This window comes from Mustela nigripes, chromosome 17, assembly GCF_022355385.1.
Source record: "Mustela nigripes isolate SB6536 chromosome 17, MUSNIG.SB6536, whole genome shotgun sequence".
Taxonomy (NCBI): Eukaryota; Metazoa; Chordata; class Mammalia; order Carnivora; family Mustelidae; genus Mustela; species Mustela nigripes.
This window is the reverse complement of record NC_081573.1, coordinates 13,859,922-13,875,527: the sequence shown is the minus strand read 5'-3', so window position 1 is coordinate 13,875,527 and position 15,606 is coordinate 13,859,922. Positions and strand designations below refer to the sequence as shown.

The window sequence follows — 15,606 nt, the reverse complement described above, 5'->3', positions numbered from 1 at the left end:
CTGTGGCCTGGTGAACATCAGTGCTCTGGAAATGTCTGCTGATGTTACTGGTTTTTTGTTGTTTATCTCTATAGTGGGAATATAATCCTATTGCTTAAGATTAAGTGAATCAATCCACAGAAGCACTTAGAACAGAGCGTGGCACATATTAAGGGCTATGTAACTGTTTGCATTATTATGATTAACCAATGTAAGATTGGAAAACTTATGTTCAGAGGGCGGTCCCATTCCAGGCCCATCTATTACTTAGTCTCCCTTCTTCCCAAGTCCGGACTCTGTGCCCTATTTCTCTCTCTAGGAGGAGATGAACGGCTGGCTGGAAGCTGTGGCCGCTTCCGTGGGAGAACACGCTGAGATCGCCCGCTGGGGACAGACACTACCCACCACGTCCTCCACAGACGAGGGCAATCCTAAGCGAGAGGCAGGGGAGCGCAGGGCCAGCGGGCGCCGGAAGTGACTTCCCAGCCCCTGGGCCTGACACAATCCCCGCCCCTTCTCTCCAGCACTGTGGGCACAAAGACACTTTCTCTTCCGCAGGGGCGGGAGCCCCTAGTTCTACCGACACTGCGGACAGACGCGCCAAGATGGGCACTGGAAAGGAGGGGACTTCTGCACTCCAGGAAGTGGTGGGGGGATTGCTGCCCCTATAGCCATATCTCGGCCCCTTCCTGCTCACCACCCCACCCCAGGTGCTGGGGCTTCATTATTTTTATGCAATAACTGAGTTGGGGGGGGCGGGTAAAGGGGCCAGTTGAGCCAAGCCCCCTGCCCGGATCTTTGGATCCTGCCCCAAGAAGCTGGGGTGGTAGGGGCCATAATTCCTGCCCCCACCCTCCGCCCTAGGGATGGGCACGGGGCCGCTGGTGAGGTCCCCTGGACCATCCAGGGTGCTAGGGGGTGGGGAGGGGACGCCTCTTCCCCGCCTTTACCTCACTTCCAATGCTGCCTTGATCTCTGTCTGGGTAGGGAGAGTGAAGGGGTCTTGGCCCCTGCACTCCGCCGTCTCAGAGCCATGCGGTTAATTCCTGACTTAGTTTATTTTTGCAAAACGTCAACCTTCTCCTCCTCCGCCCCGCATCCGCGAAGGCTTTTAATGGGAGGGGCGTCAAAGCTCAAAACCGTCTCCCTCTCGCCTCCCCCCTCCACTGTAAAGGCCACTTTGTGAGGGGAGGGGCGAGGGGAAGCCCCCCCGCCCCCCCGCATGCTTCTGGCAGGAGCACCTCCCTGGGGAGTGGGGGAACCGGGTTGTGGGCAGCCCCCATGGCCGCCTGGAGGAGCCGCTGGGGCCCGGGGGTGTGGGGCGGTGTGGCAGGCGCACACTGTATGTACCTATAATAAATCCTTTGGCTTTGACGGTCTATGCGGGTTTGTTCGCGTTTCATGGGCGGCGTCTGGGAGGATGTGTGGGGTGGAGTGGAGGGGGCGGAGCAGGGAAAGACTGACTGCAGAGAACATTTAGATATCCTCTTCGTGTGTACTCATTTAGGGATCTAAACACAAGTCCCCGACGAAACACCTAGATTCTATTCTTAAAATGAGAACCAGAAGGATAGCGGAATGTTTCGCTAACCCTTGTAGCTAAACTTCCCCAAAGGGGCCTTGCGGTACGTCCCGTCCAGCACAGGAAAGGCGAGTCCCTTTAAGGAGGCGGAGAAATTAACTGCGACGGGTGAGCTCTTTGTCCAATCGCCGGCGGCTCCGGAGTTTCCAGGCCAATGAGCAGGCGGTGAGGGCGGGGCCCGAGTACAGACCCGGAAGCGGGTGCAGGCCAGCCGGCTCGCCGGGGGGCCATGGCAGCCACCGCTCCTGCAGCCGAAGGGGTCCCAGGTCGGGGGCCTCCTGGGGAGGTGATTCATCTGAACGTGGGAGGCAAGAGGTGAGTGTAGGAGATTCCTGAGACCCCCCCACCCCGGGAGCGGAGAGCGGAATGGGAGTACCCGCCTCTCCCGGGGGGAATCCTTGTCCATCAGGGATTGCTCCGCCTCTTTCTGAAGGCGCGAGTGCCTGGACTGACGCCCTGGGGTTAGGAGCCGCATTCCTTACCCTTCCTCCCTCGCGTCTGCTTACTTTCCCCCGCTTAGATTCAGTACCTCTCGTCAGACTCTCACCTGGATCCCAGACTCCTTCTTCTCCAGGTGATCGGGAGAGTGAGTTTGGGGCGGGCTGTGGGGGGTCGGGAAGAAACAGTATGGGGAACCCTAATTCCCCCACTCACCCTCCCCACCGCCCCCCGACACACACACCGTGGCCCGTGACACCTCCTCTGTGTCCTCTCCATGCAGTCTTCTGAGCGGACGCATCTCAACACTGAAAGATGAGACCGGAGCCGTGAGTAGGGCATAGACCTGAAACGGGGCAGCGGGGCTAGGAGGAGGGACAGGACACCCGCTCGGTCGCGCTCTTTGCCCCATCCATCCTCTGCCTCCCTTCCCGCAGATCTTCATCGACAGGGACCCCACCGTCTTCGCCCCCATCCTCAACTTCCTGCGCACCAAAGAGTTGGACCCCAGGTTTGCATGGGCATAAAAGGACCCCACCGTCTTCCCGTCTTCACCTTCTTCCCCTCAGAATGTTCACTTAAGCTCTTCCATCCTATTTAAATCGCGTCCTTAGAATTTACCCCAAACACACACACACACACACACACACACACCCATTTTCATTGCCCATATATATCATCACGGCTTAGATTCTTGATCCAGTCAAAATTTGCTACCTCTTGGGATTCTCTAGGCAGTTTTGAAAACTTCCCGCTCAGAATTCACTACCCATTCCCACTCCCCAGACTCTGACTCTTAGTCAATTCTGCTACCCAGGGGTGTCCACGGTTCCAGCCTCCTCCACGAAGCCCAGTTCTATGGGCTCACTCCGCTGGGTAAGTGGGGACCACATTAGATCTTCATTGCACAGAAAACGAGCCCCAGCTCTTCTGATGCTCCCTCTCCCCACTCTCCTGAAGGAAGGAAGTTTGGGTTAGAGCTGAGAGCACTGGAATTGGTCCTGGGTCTCAGGGGGAGTGGTGGAGAATGAGTTAGGTGAAGAGGATAGGATCTGCTTTAGGACTCTCCAAGTCCCAGTTTGAGTTATTCTGCCTCAGTTCGCCGCCTGCAACTGCGGGAGGAGTTGGACCGGTCTTCTTGTGGAAGCGTACTCTTCAATGGTTACCTGCCTCCACCAGGTGGGCACAACTAAAGGATGGAGGGGAAGGAGGGTGGACTAAAGACTACATTTCCCATAAGGTCGCAGCCCTTGGGGACCTGTGCTGGGAGCCCTGACACTCTATGGGAATTGTAGTCCTATATCACAGGCCAGACTGATGGAAAGGAAGTAGGAAACAGCCTTTCCAGTGAGGCAGTGGTCCAGCTAGCCCCATGGAGGCTCAGAAGTATGCCTTAAATCTGAAGGGGGTTTCAGTCCAGGTTTGATTTCCCTGTGGGGAAGCTTAGGAAGGACTGGGGTCTTTTGCATGGAAGGGAGAAAAGGGGAGTTATTGGCTATAATCACCATGGGACCTTGGATCGATTGCCCCACTGGGCATAGAAAATATGCCCCAGTGGTTATCAGAACTGCAGTCCACTAGGCTTTGCTGATGAGTAGAAGGAACAAAATGGGGAAGTTTGATTTATGACTATTTCCCTAACCTCAGTCAATACAGACCTTCATGAAGTTTGCCAAATGCGAAGATCTCTGCTTTTGTTTTTTAAACTTAGTTTTACTGCATTGTTTTTAAAAAGTAATTGTTTAAAGTTTATTTATTGATTTAAGTAATCTTTATGCCCCACGTGGGGCTCAGACTCACAAACCTGAGATCAAGAGTCCCATGCCCTCCCAACTGAGCCAACCACAGTGCCTGGCACAAGAGCCATTTTACATAGGAGTTTTATATCACTGCCTTTATACCATGAATAAGTAAACGTGAAAATGAACCCCCCCCCCCAAATACCAGTGTTATGATGCTGTTGCCTGCCAAGAAGATAGGCTTCCATTTCTTTTTTTTTTTTTTTTAAGATTTTATCTATTTGACAGAAGGAGCAAATGAGAGAGAGAACAAGCACAAGCAGGGGGAGGGGCAGACAGGAGCTTTATGTGGGACTCGATCCCAGGACCCTGGGATTATGACCTGAGCCAAAGGCAGCTGCTTAACTGGCTGAGCCACCCAGGCGCTCTATCCTTCGGTTTGTTAAAACAGATTAGCAAACACTGAAAAGGCAGCCTGTGAGGGCAGCACCAAACTGATTCATCCTTTGTGATGGGCTCAAAGGAACCCAAGAGGGAGTAACTTGCTGTGTGATTCAGTGTCATTGAATGCAGTGTCCCCATACCACCTAAAATCTTTTCCCCAGGAGACTCTGCCCTACCTGGGGGGAATTCAGTATCTGGCATATTTTAAGTGCTCACGATGTGGCCATTAGTACTATTGTTACCATTATTGTCACTCTGCTCTTGTCCCTGCCATAGTGTTCCCAGTGAAGCGGCGGAACCGGCACAGCCTAGTGGGGCCCCAGCAGTCAGGGGGACGCCCAGCCCCCGTTCGACGCAGCAACACCATGCCCCCCAACCTGGGCAATGCCGGGCTGCTGGGCCGCATGCTGGATGAGAGAGCCCCGCCCTCCCCTTCGGGTACTTTGCAGTCCCCTGGGAGGCTGGGGCAGCTAGTGGGACCCCTGCGACCCTGACCCTGTCCTGATCCCCGTTCTTCCCACCCCCTCAAGGGCTTCCGGAGGAGCCGGGGATGGTGCGCCTGGTGTGTGGGCATCACAACTGGATCGCTGTGGCTTACACCCAGTTCCTTGTCTGCTACAGGTGCTCTGGGAGGGTGGTGGCCCAAGGCTCCAGCCCTGTGGATTGTGGGGGAGGGGTCATGGTGACCATTGATGATATCCCCCCATCCCCCAGGCTCAAGGAAGCCTCTGGCTGGCAGCTGGTGTTTTCCAGTCCACGCCTGGACTGGCCCATTGAGCGGCTGGCACTCACGGCTCGGGTGCTTGGTGGGGCTTTGGGTGAGCATGACAAGATGGTGGCAGCGGCCACAGGCAGCGAGATCCTGCTGTGGGCTCTACAGGCCGAAGGTGGTGGCTCCGAGATAGGTAGGATACCAGGACTTTTCCAGAACCTCCTGCCCTCTAGAGACCTCTGGTCTCTTAGAATTCTCTATCCCACTGGAACCCTGTGGCCCATTCAAACAACCCACCGCATATGGTTCTCACACCCATAAAGATTCTTTGCATTATTAAGATGTTCCTACCCTTTAGAATTCTGTATCCTGTTAGAATGCCTCAGCTTGTAGAAAAATCCACTCACATACAATCCTCCCCTCTGTCAGAATTCCCTGCCCTGTTAGATCTCCATGCCTATAGAATCCCAGGGCCTGTTAGAATCAGTATTCCCATTAGAAATCTCTATTTGGGAAAAAAAAAAAAAATCTCTATTTGCCTTGTTGAAAATCTCCACCATGTTAGAATTCCAGGCCCCATCAAGAATCTGGCTTGTATAATCCTCTGTAATTCCTCCTGGAATCTTCTGTAAAGATTCCACCGCCCAGCTGAAGCCTCAGGGCCTTGGAATTCTTCCTGCCCCCTCCCTTCTTCCTCATGAGGTGGGGTCCTGGCTAAGTGCTCCTTGCCCTCTGCAGGCGTCTTCCATCTGGGGGTGCCCGTGGAGGCCTTATTCTTCGTTGGGAACCAGCTCATTGCCACAAGCCACACGGGGCGCATCGGGGTGTGGAATGCTGTCACCAAGCACTGGCAGGTCAGGGTGCTGGCTGGCCTGGCTGCCTCTTTCCCAGGTGTCCAAACCATACAGACCCAGGGAGGGGTGCCTTTCTGCTCTGCCCCCCTGGAAAGAGACAGAGAACCCAGTGGTGGGCCAGATCCTGGTGGGAGTGCTGGCAGGAGAAAGGCCTAAGGGATGTCAGATCAGGGAGACCTTCTGGAAGAGGGGCTGCCAAGCTGACAGGAAAGATGATGGATTTGCAAAGGAGGAGAGTGGATTCTCCAGGCACTGAACAGGGGAGCGGGTGAGTGGAGACGCTGTAGGAGGCAGAAACCCAGAGGGAGACGTGCAAATGTCTGTCATTCCCTCTGCATCCTCGCAAACCCTGTCTAAATGGAAAGAAAAATACATCTCCAGTGTGGCTTTCTCCCGTCCAGTGTGTTTGGGAGGGACAGACAGAGATAGAAGGAAACAGACAAATAGAAGTAGAGGAAGTGGGAAAGAGGGGACAGAGAGCGGGAAGGGTAGACAGAGGGAGGGGCGGTGTGGTATGGTGAAGGGATGCAGAGAGATAGACAGAGGGGACTAAAAAAAGCCAGAAAGACAGAGTCAAAGAGAGGCTAAGAGACAGAGGCCTCAGAGATTTCTAGAGATGGAGAGACACAGATGGAGATAGGCCTGGAGCAGGTAAGGCTGGAGAGAGGCAGGCCTAGAAACCCTGGGAGTGTTCTGGAGTTGGGGGGTGGATGCCCTGAGGGGTGCTGTGCCCGGCCCCCAGCCACAGTCAGTCCTGCCTGCGCCAGGTCCAGGAGGTACAACCCATCACCAGCTATGACGCAGCGGGTTCCTTCCTTCTCCTGGGCTGTGACAACGGCTCCATCTACTACGTGGGTAAGCAGCAGCCAGCCCCCCTCATGCCCCAGAACCTTCCTGGGGAAGCGGAAAAGGAGGGGAAAGCCTAGGTGGCTTGAACAACCCCATCCAACCCTCCCTGCCCAACCCAGATGTGCAGAAGTTTCCCCTGCGCATGAAGGACAATGATCTCCTTGTCAGTGAGCTCTACCGGGACCCAGCAGAGGATGGAGTCACAGCCCTCAGCGTCTACCTCACCCCCAAAACCAGTAAGCTCTGATGGGCTCCCTGCTCTGCCATCAACCCCTGCCCCCAGCTTGCTCCCCACCACTTATGTAGCTTGAACCAGTGAGATTTGACTGGGGGCAGGGCCGGGGGTGGGGGGAGGTGGGGCGATGCGGGGAGGGAGATTCAACTCTTGTTTAGTCATTCACCAAACACTCACTGAGCACCACTTGTGTGAAAGCACTCTTCCAGGTGCTGCACCATGGCAGACCCCTCCAACTGGGGGCAGAACTGGCCACTAGTAGTTCACCTTTGGGTTTTTTTTCACCTCTGCATTTAGGGCATGACACCTGTGCGCTCATAAAACAAAGAAGGTGCACATTTTCTAGTTCTTTCACTCGGGCAGTTTTTTGTTGTGGTTTCTTGACTTCAAATCCAGAGCAATAGGTTCCTTTTTGTTTGTTTGTTTGTTTGTTTTGGAGCTGTGATTCACCTAGTGGAGCATTCCCCATTTTAAAGTGTGCACTTCAGTGATTTTTCGGAGATTCACACTGGTGTGCACACATCACTACCGTGTCATTCCTGAGCAGGATTTTTATCACCCGAAAAATGAACCCTGAACTCGTTAGCTGTCATACCCTGTTCTCCCTCCTGACAGCCCCCAGAGACCTAATTTATTTTCTGCTTCTGTGGATTGGCTGATTCTGGACATTTCATGTACACAGGACACGGGACCATAATAATCTGGCTTTTTTCACCTAGCATAATGGCAAAAATTTATTTTTTCTTTCTTTCTTCTTCTTTTTTTTTTTTTTTTTATTGGGATTTCTTTCTGGATCTTGTGTTATTGCCTGTTCCCAGGATTTGAAGGTTTTCCCCTCTACTTTCTCCTAGAGGCTTTGCAGTTTTAGCTTTTTTTTTTTTTTTTTAAGATTTTTTTAATTTATTTGACAGAGTGAGAGAGATCACAAGTAGGCAGAGAGGCCAGCAGAGACAGACAGGGAAGCAGGCTCCCTGCTGAGCAGAGAGCCCAATGTGGGGCTCAATCCCAGGACCCTGAGGTCATGACCTGAGCTAAAGGCAGAGGCTTAGCCATCTGAGCCATCCAGACGTCCCCAGTTTTAACTTTTTTAAGATTTTATTTATTTATTTGACAGAGATCACAAATGGGTGGAGAGGCAGGCAGAGAGAGGGGGAAGCAGGCTGTTTTTAACTTTTTATACACAGGTTTCTGCTGCCTTTACCATTACCTTTTATGTATGGTGTGAGGTAAGGCTCACGGTTCATTTTTTTCCCCAGCAGCAGTAAAAGAGTAACACACCTAACTTCCCACTGTCATCCCCTTTCCTCCACGGAGGACCCCTTGCTCATTTCATGTATTTATTCCTTTCTTCCCCAGCCCCCACCATGCCGCGTGCCACCATACTGTCATTTCTCTCTTCATTTGTTTGTGTCCTTACAAGATGGGTGTTGTCAGCAGGCTTTGAAATCGCAGAAATGAGCCTGGGTGTATATGTCACTTGTCCCCTTCCTTTTTTTGCCCACCCTGCCTTAGGCTTAATGTCCATCTGTGTGACTGTGCACGATCCTAATCCAAGGTTTTGAGCTGCTGCACAAAATACAAAACCACGTTTTACCTACCCACATTCCTTAAGATGGTCCATTAAGTCTCCAACCGTTGCAAAATAATCATTCCCCTCTGGAAGGTGGTGAAGGTGGGCAGTCCCTCAGACACCCAGTTGCATTCTCTTGTCTTACTGTCCGTCTGCTTATATGTCTCTGCTTTTCAGTCTTTTGCTCTGTAACCCCATCTCTCTCTGTGTCTGTCGGTCATTATAGCCCTCTCCGAGATCCATTTTCTTGGTTACCTTTGCCTCCCTGTTTCTCTATTTTTCTCTATGAGCTCTGTCTCTGTCTCTCTCTTGTTTTCTGTCTCTGCTTCTCTCTCTCTCTCTGATTGGTCCCTCTCTTCGTCCTTGGCCCCTCCCCAGGTGACAGTGGGAACTGGATTGAGATTGCCTATGGCACCAGCTCTGGGGGTGTGCGGGTCATCGTCCAGCACCCTGAAACCGTGGGCTCAGGGCCCCAGCTTTTCCAGACATTCACTGTGCACCGAAGCCCCGTCACCAAGATCATGCTCTCGGAGAAGCACCTCATCTCAGGTGGGCCTCGCCGGGCTGTCCCCACTGCCCATCTCCCTGCAGGATGGTGGCCCAGAAGGGAGTGTGAAACCAGGGAGTGACAGAGAGAATTTTAACCTGGAACGGTAATTGCAGAAGTGGGAGAATCCTATAAAGGGACCCATCCAGGCGAGAGCGAGTAACTCACCAAGTCCGCAAACATTGATGGAGCACCTGTCATGGGCCAGGCACCGGGGATATAGTGAAGGACAAGACAGGCCAAATCCCTATCCCTGGGGAGCTCATGTTCTGCTGGGGGTGGCAAATGATAAATACATCAGAATAGAAACCACCAACAAGCAGTGATGAAGACCAAGAATAAAAAATCAGAGCTGTGTGCATGGCTAGAGTATAGTGGGGTCACTGAGGAAGGAGTTTGGAGCTGAAACAAAGGAGTGGGCAGAGCAGCTTGATGGGGACAGCCGTTCCAGCAGAGGGAACAGGCATTGCAAAGGCTCTGAGCTGGGAGGGTGATGGATGGATCTGAGTGGGGAGCAGGGAGCCCCTGTGCCTGGAGTGGTGAGGGCGACAGAGCCACGCAGGACTTTGTCCTTGACCCTTATTGGGAAGGAGTCTCTGGAAGGAATGCTGTGAGCAGAGGAGGGCCATGTGTTCACAGGGTCCCTCTGGCTGCGTGTGGGGACAGACCATGGGGGCAGGACAGGAGCAGGGAGTCCAGGGAGGAGGAAGTGATGATGGACAGGACCAGGGTGGGGACAGTGATGGGGTTAGGTGAGATTGCTCTGGAATGATTCTGGAGGCAGAGCCAAGAGGATTTTTAACCATTCCGTGTTCTGGGGCATTCTCTAAAGGGGAGGAATTCATAGGGGCCCGCATCAGGACACCTTCATGGGGGTCCTCCTGGGGCTCGAGAGTATGGGGTGGTGGGGATGCCATAGCTGGCCTGACCTGTGCCCACCCCCTTGCTCCCCAGTCTGTGCTGACAACAACCATGTGCGCACGTGGTCCGTGACTCGCTTCCGGGGCATGATTTCCACCCAGCCTGGCTCCACCCCGCTCGCTTCCTTCAAGATCTTGGCACTGGAGTCGGCCGATGGGCATGGTGGCTGCAGCGCTGGCAATGACATTGGTGCCTACCAGCCACTGGCCCCTGGCCCCATGCGCCCTGCCTGACCCCCACTGGCTGCCATTGGCCCCTTCCCCAGCCTGGTGGACCTCCATTCTCTTCCCACCACCCCCAACCCCGTTGAATTCTGTTATCCCATTGTGTCCTCTGACTGCCCCCTGACCTGGGCTCCCTGACCCTGCATCCCTGAACTTCACTGACTGTTGCTAACCCCCGGCCCTCTGTGAAATCACCCAATTCCAGAAACCTATGAATGGGGACCTAGGGTCCTGGGAGGGTCTCATCCACAGGGAAGGAGGCAGAACCTGGGAGTCTGGAATCCCAGGGACCCCTGCTGGGCCTAACTCCCCTGCCCCCCATCATCCTGGCACAGGCCCCTATGGCGAGCGGGATGACCAGCAGGTATTCATTCAGAAGGTGGTGCCAAATGCCAGCCAGCTCTTTGTGCGTCTTTCGTCCACTGGGCAGAGGTGAGGACCATCCCATCAAACGGGGTGCAGGGAGTGGTCAGAGGAGAAGGCAAGATAACAGCTGGGGCATGGAGGCCAAAAGCGGGGTCCTAGCCGAGGGACCCCTGAAGGAGCAAGGGCTAGGAGGGAGCCCAAGGCCTGGCCTGGGTTCGGGGGCTGGAGGAAGCAAAGGGGTGACACATAAGGGTGGCAGTGACGCAGGAGAAACCCCAGGAGCCTGTGCTGGATGTCAGGCAGGTGGCTCAGGGTGATCAGGGCCTGGTGTGGGGGCAGGGGGCACAGGTGCCGGTGTCTGGGCCAGGGGGTGGGGTGCGGGCTGCAGGCTGCTGTAGGAGCCCTGACGGGGTGCTCACCCTAACCTGGGAGGGGGGTCTGTGAGGCTTTTCTTGAGGAGAGAGTCCTGAGGTTCTCAAGGCTAGAAGTGACCAAATAGGACATCCAGTGGGGTGCAGCGTGGTCCTGGGGCTGGAGCAGTGGCCAGGTTGTAAGGGGGGGCGCAGGGCGATCCGGTGGAAGAATGGAAAGAGATTGCCTGGAGCGTGGCCACTGCAGGGGCTAGACTGGAGGTTGGCACTGGGGACCCATGGTCACTGCGGGGGCTGCTGGACTGGAGGTTGGCACTGGGGACCCATGGTCACTGCGGGGGGTGGGTGCTGGACTGGAGGTTGGCTAGGAGCCACAAAGCCCAGTGAGGAGGCTGGGACAGGTGCCTGGCCTGAGAAGGCAGTGCTCAACTGGGTCAGACAGGAGGGGAGGAGGGGACCCTGGGAGAGATGCTGGAGGCAGAGGGGACTGGTTGGGGGGAACGATAGGAGATGAGGGAGGTGCCCAGAATGACTCAGGCCTTCCCTGCAGTGGGACCAGGGGAGAGCAGCAGATGTGGGGGAGAATCCCTCCTGAGGCAGCAGCACCCGGAGAGAGAACAAGGGGTGGGGGGGCGGGGGAGGGTAAGGAGCCTTGGGATGGTGGTTGCAAAGGCAGGAACTGAGGCCATAACGGTGAGGTCTGAAGCCCTGGAAGCATGTAAGGACAAGATGACTAGCCACGGGCAGGGTGACCCCCTCCCCTCTATCTCAGGGTGTGCTCCGTGCGCTCCGTGGACGGCTCCCCCACCACCGCCTTTACGGTCCTCGAGTGTGAGGGCTCCCGGCGGCTTGGCTCTCGGCCCCGGCGCTACCTGCTCACCGGCCAGGCCAATGGCAGCCTGGCCATGTGGGACCTCACCACCGCAATGGACGGCCTCGGCCAGGCCCCTGGTACTCCCTGCCCCGCCTCAGTGCTATCCCAGAACCCCCTAGTCCCCACTCCAGCCCCTCTCCACGACCCCCTTCATCAGTCTCCCTCCGTAAGCCCTTGGCCTCTGACCCCTTTCCTCTGCCTTTGAACCCTACCTTGCCCCAGGGTGTCAACCCCGCCCTCTTAGCTTCTGACCCCTGGACCTCTGCCTTTTTTCTCCCGTCCTGACCTCAGCCCTTGCACATGACCCTTGTCCCTTGCCCAGTGATCCTTGTCTTGCCCCCCTGACCCACTTCCTTGCCCCCCAGCCGGTGGCCTGACGGAGGAAGAGCTGATGCAGCAGCTGGAGCAGTGTGAGCTGGCGCCCCTGTCTGCCTCCAGGAGCTCCCTCCGGAGCCCCTCCCCCCGCACCTCTGTCACCAGGTAGGCCTGACTCCACTTCCCCTTTGTGCAGTGGGGGAGGAGTCCCAATAGGGCCCTGGGGTAGGGGGAGGGGGGTTGCTGGTGAGCAGCAACCCCTCACCAGCCCAGGATGACCCACCCTGACCCTCATCACACCCACCCACCCCCGCCCGCCCAGTCTTCACTTGGCCTCCAGCAGCACCTCCTTGTCTGGCCAGCGCGGGAGCCCAAGCCCCCCACAGGCTGAGGCCCGGCGTCGTGGGGCAGGTAACTTCGTGGAACGCTGCCAAGAACTGGTGCGGGCTGGGCCAGAGCCCCGCCGGCCACCAACACCAGCCCCTCGGCCCGCCACGGGTCTGGGAGCCCCCCTTGCACCCCCCAAGGTGAAGCTCAATGAAACTTCCTTCTGAACACAGCTACCATGGTGCCTTTGGATACCCAGATCCTGGGGGTGGGGGGTCAGGGGGCCTCTGGTGCCTCCCTGCTTCCTGTCAGAGCCCTGGGTTCAGGGCCAGGGCCTCCTTGGAATGGTCACTGTTACTAAGCCCCCACTGCCCCCCCTTTTCTGGAGCCAAAGCCACCCTCCCCTAATAAAGTTCTCACTGCCAACACCTTGCTGACAGAGAAATCACAAGTAGGCAGAGCAGCAGGCAGAGAGATCGGGGAAAGCAGGCTCCCTGCTGATCGGCGCTCCATCCCAGCCAAAGGCAGAGGCTTAACTCACTGAGCCACCCAGGTACCCCAACCTTGCTGACATTCTTAGAAGGTTTGGGGACCCCCAGGGAAAGGGTGGGAGAGATGTGGGGACCAACCAGATGTCTGGCTATAGATTCAAGAACATCTGGCTATCTTTCGGTTTAAGCGAAGAAGGGGAACATAATGGTTTACCCCTGGTTTCAGGCATAGTTGGATCCAGGGATTCAAAAACCCATCCAGAATGTCTTTCCATCTTTTGGCTTTGCTTGCCTCTGGCTGCATCATTCTCAGTCAGGTTTTCCCCTGTGAGTGCCAAGATGACTCCAGGTACCTCCTTAGCAACTTTTTTCCTCTCCAGCATCAGCAAAAAAAAAAAAAAAAAAAAAAAAAAATCACATGCCCTATTCTTACTGGCTCAAATGTAGTCAGATGACCACCCCTGAACCAATCAATATGCCCCGTGTGATGGAGGACTTCCACTGTTCCAAGGGTCCTGTGCTCTCACAAGCCAGGAGGTGAGATCATTCCTCCCCTCCAACGGGAGGAGTTCCTGAAAGGTGAATCAGGGTACTGTTGCCACAAGCAGGGATGGATGGCTGCAGGTCAACAGAAACACAGATGTTGGCTAGACAATTGCCACATCCTTAACATTTGTACCCTAAACCTAGCCATGGCCAACACCTTGCCCACATCCCTGGCTGCCCAGTCTCATCCCTTTCCTGCCCCAACCAGAGAAGTTATGTGAGACCCGTTCCACTCACTCCAGTTAATATCCTTGAGGTTTTCCCCCAGATAATACCTATTCCTATGGCAACTTCTCAGGAAAGTTTTCTGCCTCTTTTCCTTGGGCCAGTGAAGAGGAGAGGGGGCCAGACTCGGGACAAGGGGTTTTAGAATATTGCTAATTTGAGAATTCCAGAGTTTCTGGAATGCCAGAGTTTCTGTAACAGTGGAGAGGGGTCCAGAATGTAAGGGAATCTTCTAGAATGCTAGTGGATGAACAGCATTAGGGTTCTCCCCCTCATTTCAGAGAATGCAGTCTGTAGAGGTTTCTTGGCAAAAGGATCTGGAAGTCAATGATTCTAGAATAGGGGAGTGTTCTAGAATAATATGAATCTACACTTGTAGGACTATTTTGTATGCCAGAGTTTCTGGAATGCTGACAATTCTAGGACACAGAAAGCAATCTGGAGTACTAGAAAATCTAGAGCCTGGGGGCATTCTGGAATGTCAGCTTTTCTAGACCACTAAAGGATTTGTTGGCATTCCGAGAAATCCATAATGGCAGGGGGATCTGGATTGGCAAAGAATCTAAAATATGATTGGGAGATGAGTGACTCTAAAATGTGAGTGTTCTGGAATACCTGCAAATAAATCTCAGACTCTGGAAATGTTTTTACATGTCGGGACATTCAGAATCCTGGGAGGTGTTTGTATGTTAGGAAGTCAAGAATGTTAGGATGTGCAAGCATCTAGAAGATGGGATGTTTTATAATGCTCCGAGATCTAGAATATTGAGATAGTTTTTCCTTGCCAGGGAATCCAGAACACTTGTGTTTCTGGAATGCTGGTGATTCTAGAACGGAGAGAGAGAGAGAATCGAAAAATCTGGAACGCTAAGGAGATTTGTCTGTTAATACTAGGGATAAAACCCTGGGTGTGAGTACATGATGGAAGGAAGCTTCTAGAATGCCATGGCTCTAGAACTCTGAGGGATTCTGAAGGGTTGAAAGCAGATCAGGATCCAAGAGATGACATAGAAACGACCCTGGGAGATACTGGCACTGTCAGGGAGGGATTGGGAGCCTGGGGGAATCCAGAGGCAGGGGGGATGGGAAGCCAACACCATCCCCGGAAGTTGTAGTGGTGAGCCAGAGGCTGTTGCCTAGCAACAAGCATTGAAGATGCCCCGGCTCCCAGGCAGAAGGGAGAAATTTCGGCAGCGCCCCCAGCAAATGCTCCAGCCACGGGGTAGGAGGTGAGGAGGAGGGCAGGGGGGGGAGGGTTGTCAGGACACGCTGTCCTGCCGGGCCATGTTAACCAGATTGCGGGGGCTTCACAAAAACTGGGACACAGCACAAATTCAGTGGGCAGTCAGGCACTCCATCATCATGCTAGGACTGCCCATGGATGCCCGCGAGTGGGGCCCGAGTGTTGCTGTTACTGCTCTAAAGAGCTGCGTGTCCCTGGATGGCGAGTAGGCCCAGATTCTGGCTGTCAGTGTGGGATGGAGGCGTGGATTGCTGTAGGTGGCAGTAACAGTGTGCGTGTGGCTGTGTGAGTTAACCAGGGTGCCTCGCTGTAATGCGGGGGGTGAGGGGTGCCCTTTCATCCTGCACACCCTCCACTGGAAGAAGGAGTTGGAGTGGGGGGGGCGGTGAGGATGAAGCTGGATCGGATGATATTCTTAGTCTAGAATGGGACCCTATATGGTCTGGGCCCCAGGCCTTCTATCCTGTGGGGGTGGAGCCTGTGACCCGCTGGGGGCGGAGCTAAGTTTCCAGAACTGGAAATCTTAAGACTCAAACTGCCTCGAGGGTTGGGGCCTGGGACCACCCCCCTACACCCAGATGGAGCAGACATGAAAGGGGTGGGGCTTGGGATGTTATGTATAGGGCTGCGCGCGAATTTGCTGTGGGAAGGGCAGTGACCAGAAACTCAGAGGAGAAGGGGGAAAGTGGGGAGCCAGATCTGAAGGTGGTGGGGGTGGGGGGCGGTGACTTTAGGACAGGAAAGTGGGATGTGT

General features: G+C 54.7%; 2 protein-coding genes across 10 annotated transcripts in view; both read left to right on the top strand.

Moving 5' to 3' along the window:
• SPTBN4 (spectrin beta, non-erythrocytic 4) overlaps positions 1–1,358 on the top strand; it is a 71,381-nt gene extending 70,023 nt beyond the window's left edge. For all 5 annotated transcript variants that reach the window (XM_059382624.1, XM_059382623.1, XM_059382622.1 and 2 more), the window contains one exon: positions 299–1,358. In XM_059382624.1, coding sequence (XP_059238607.1) covers positions 299–457 — 159 coding nt within the window. In that variant the 3' untranslated portion in view covers positions 458–1,358. The remainder of the gene's footprint in view (positions 1–298) is intronic.
• Positions 1,359–1,740: 382 nt separating this feature from the next.
• Positions 1,741–14,216, top strand: SHKBP1 (SH3KBP1 binding protein 1). Of its 5 annotated transcripts, none has more exons than XM_059381299.1 (18): positions 1,741–1,876; positions 2,082–2,135; positions 2,283–2,328; positions 2,437–2,510; positions 2,817–2,875; positions 3,098–3,178; positions 4,459–4,620; positions 4,713–4,803; positions 4,897–5,087; positions 5,633–5,748; positions 6,522–6,603; positions 6,717–6,833; positions 8,781–8,951; positions 9,904–10,059; positions 10,430–10,526; positions 11,604–11,782; positions 12,071–12,185; positions 12,343–12,943. In XM_059381299.1, the coding sequence occupies exons 1-18, from the start codon at positions 1,791–1,793 to the stop codon at positions 12,572–12,574; spliced, it is 2,109 nt and encodes a 702-aa protein (XP_059237282.1). In that variant the 5' UTR covers positions 1,741–1,790; the 3' UTR covers positions 12,575–12,943. The 5 variants fall into 5 exon arrangements, with proteins under 5 accessions (XP_059237282.1, XP_059237281.1, XP_059237285.1 ...); XM_059381298.1 differs by having other exon boundaries at positions 6,516–6,603; positions 12,343–12,938; XM_059381301.1 differs by having other exon boundaries at positions 1,862–1,876; positions 2,082–2,147; positions 3,061–3,178; positions 6,516–6,603; positions 12,343–12,942.
• The last annotated feature ends 1,390 nt before the right edge of the window (positions 14,217–15,606 follow it).

Bases quoted from the DNA above. Each gene is read 5' to 3' on its own strand.
- SHKBP1 (XM_059381298.1), top strand. From the start codon at position 1,791: ATGGCAGCCACCGCTCCTGCAGCCGAAGGGGTCCCAGGTCGGGGGCCT. The intron at 4,621-4,712 runs GTACTTTGCAGT...CACCCCCTCAAG, and splicing joins AGCCCCGCCCTCCCCTTCGG to GGCTTCCGGAGGAGCCGGGG. The intron at 6,834-8,780 runs GTAAGCTCTGAT...GCCCCTCCCCAG, and splicing joins CTACCTCACCCCCAAAACCA to GTGACAGTGGGAACTGGATT.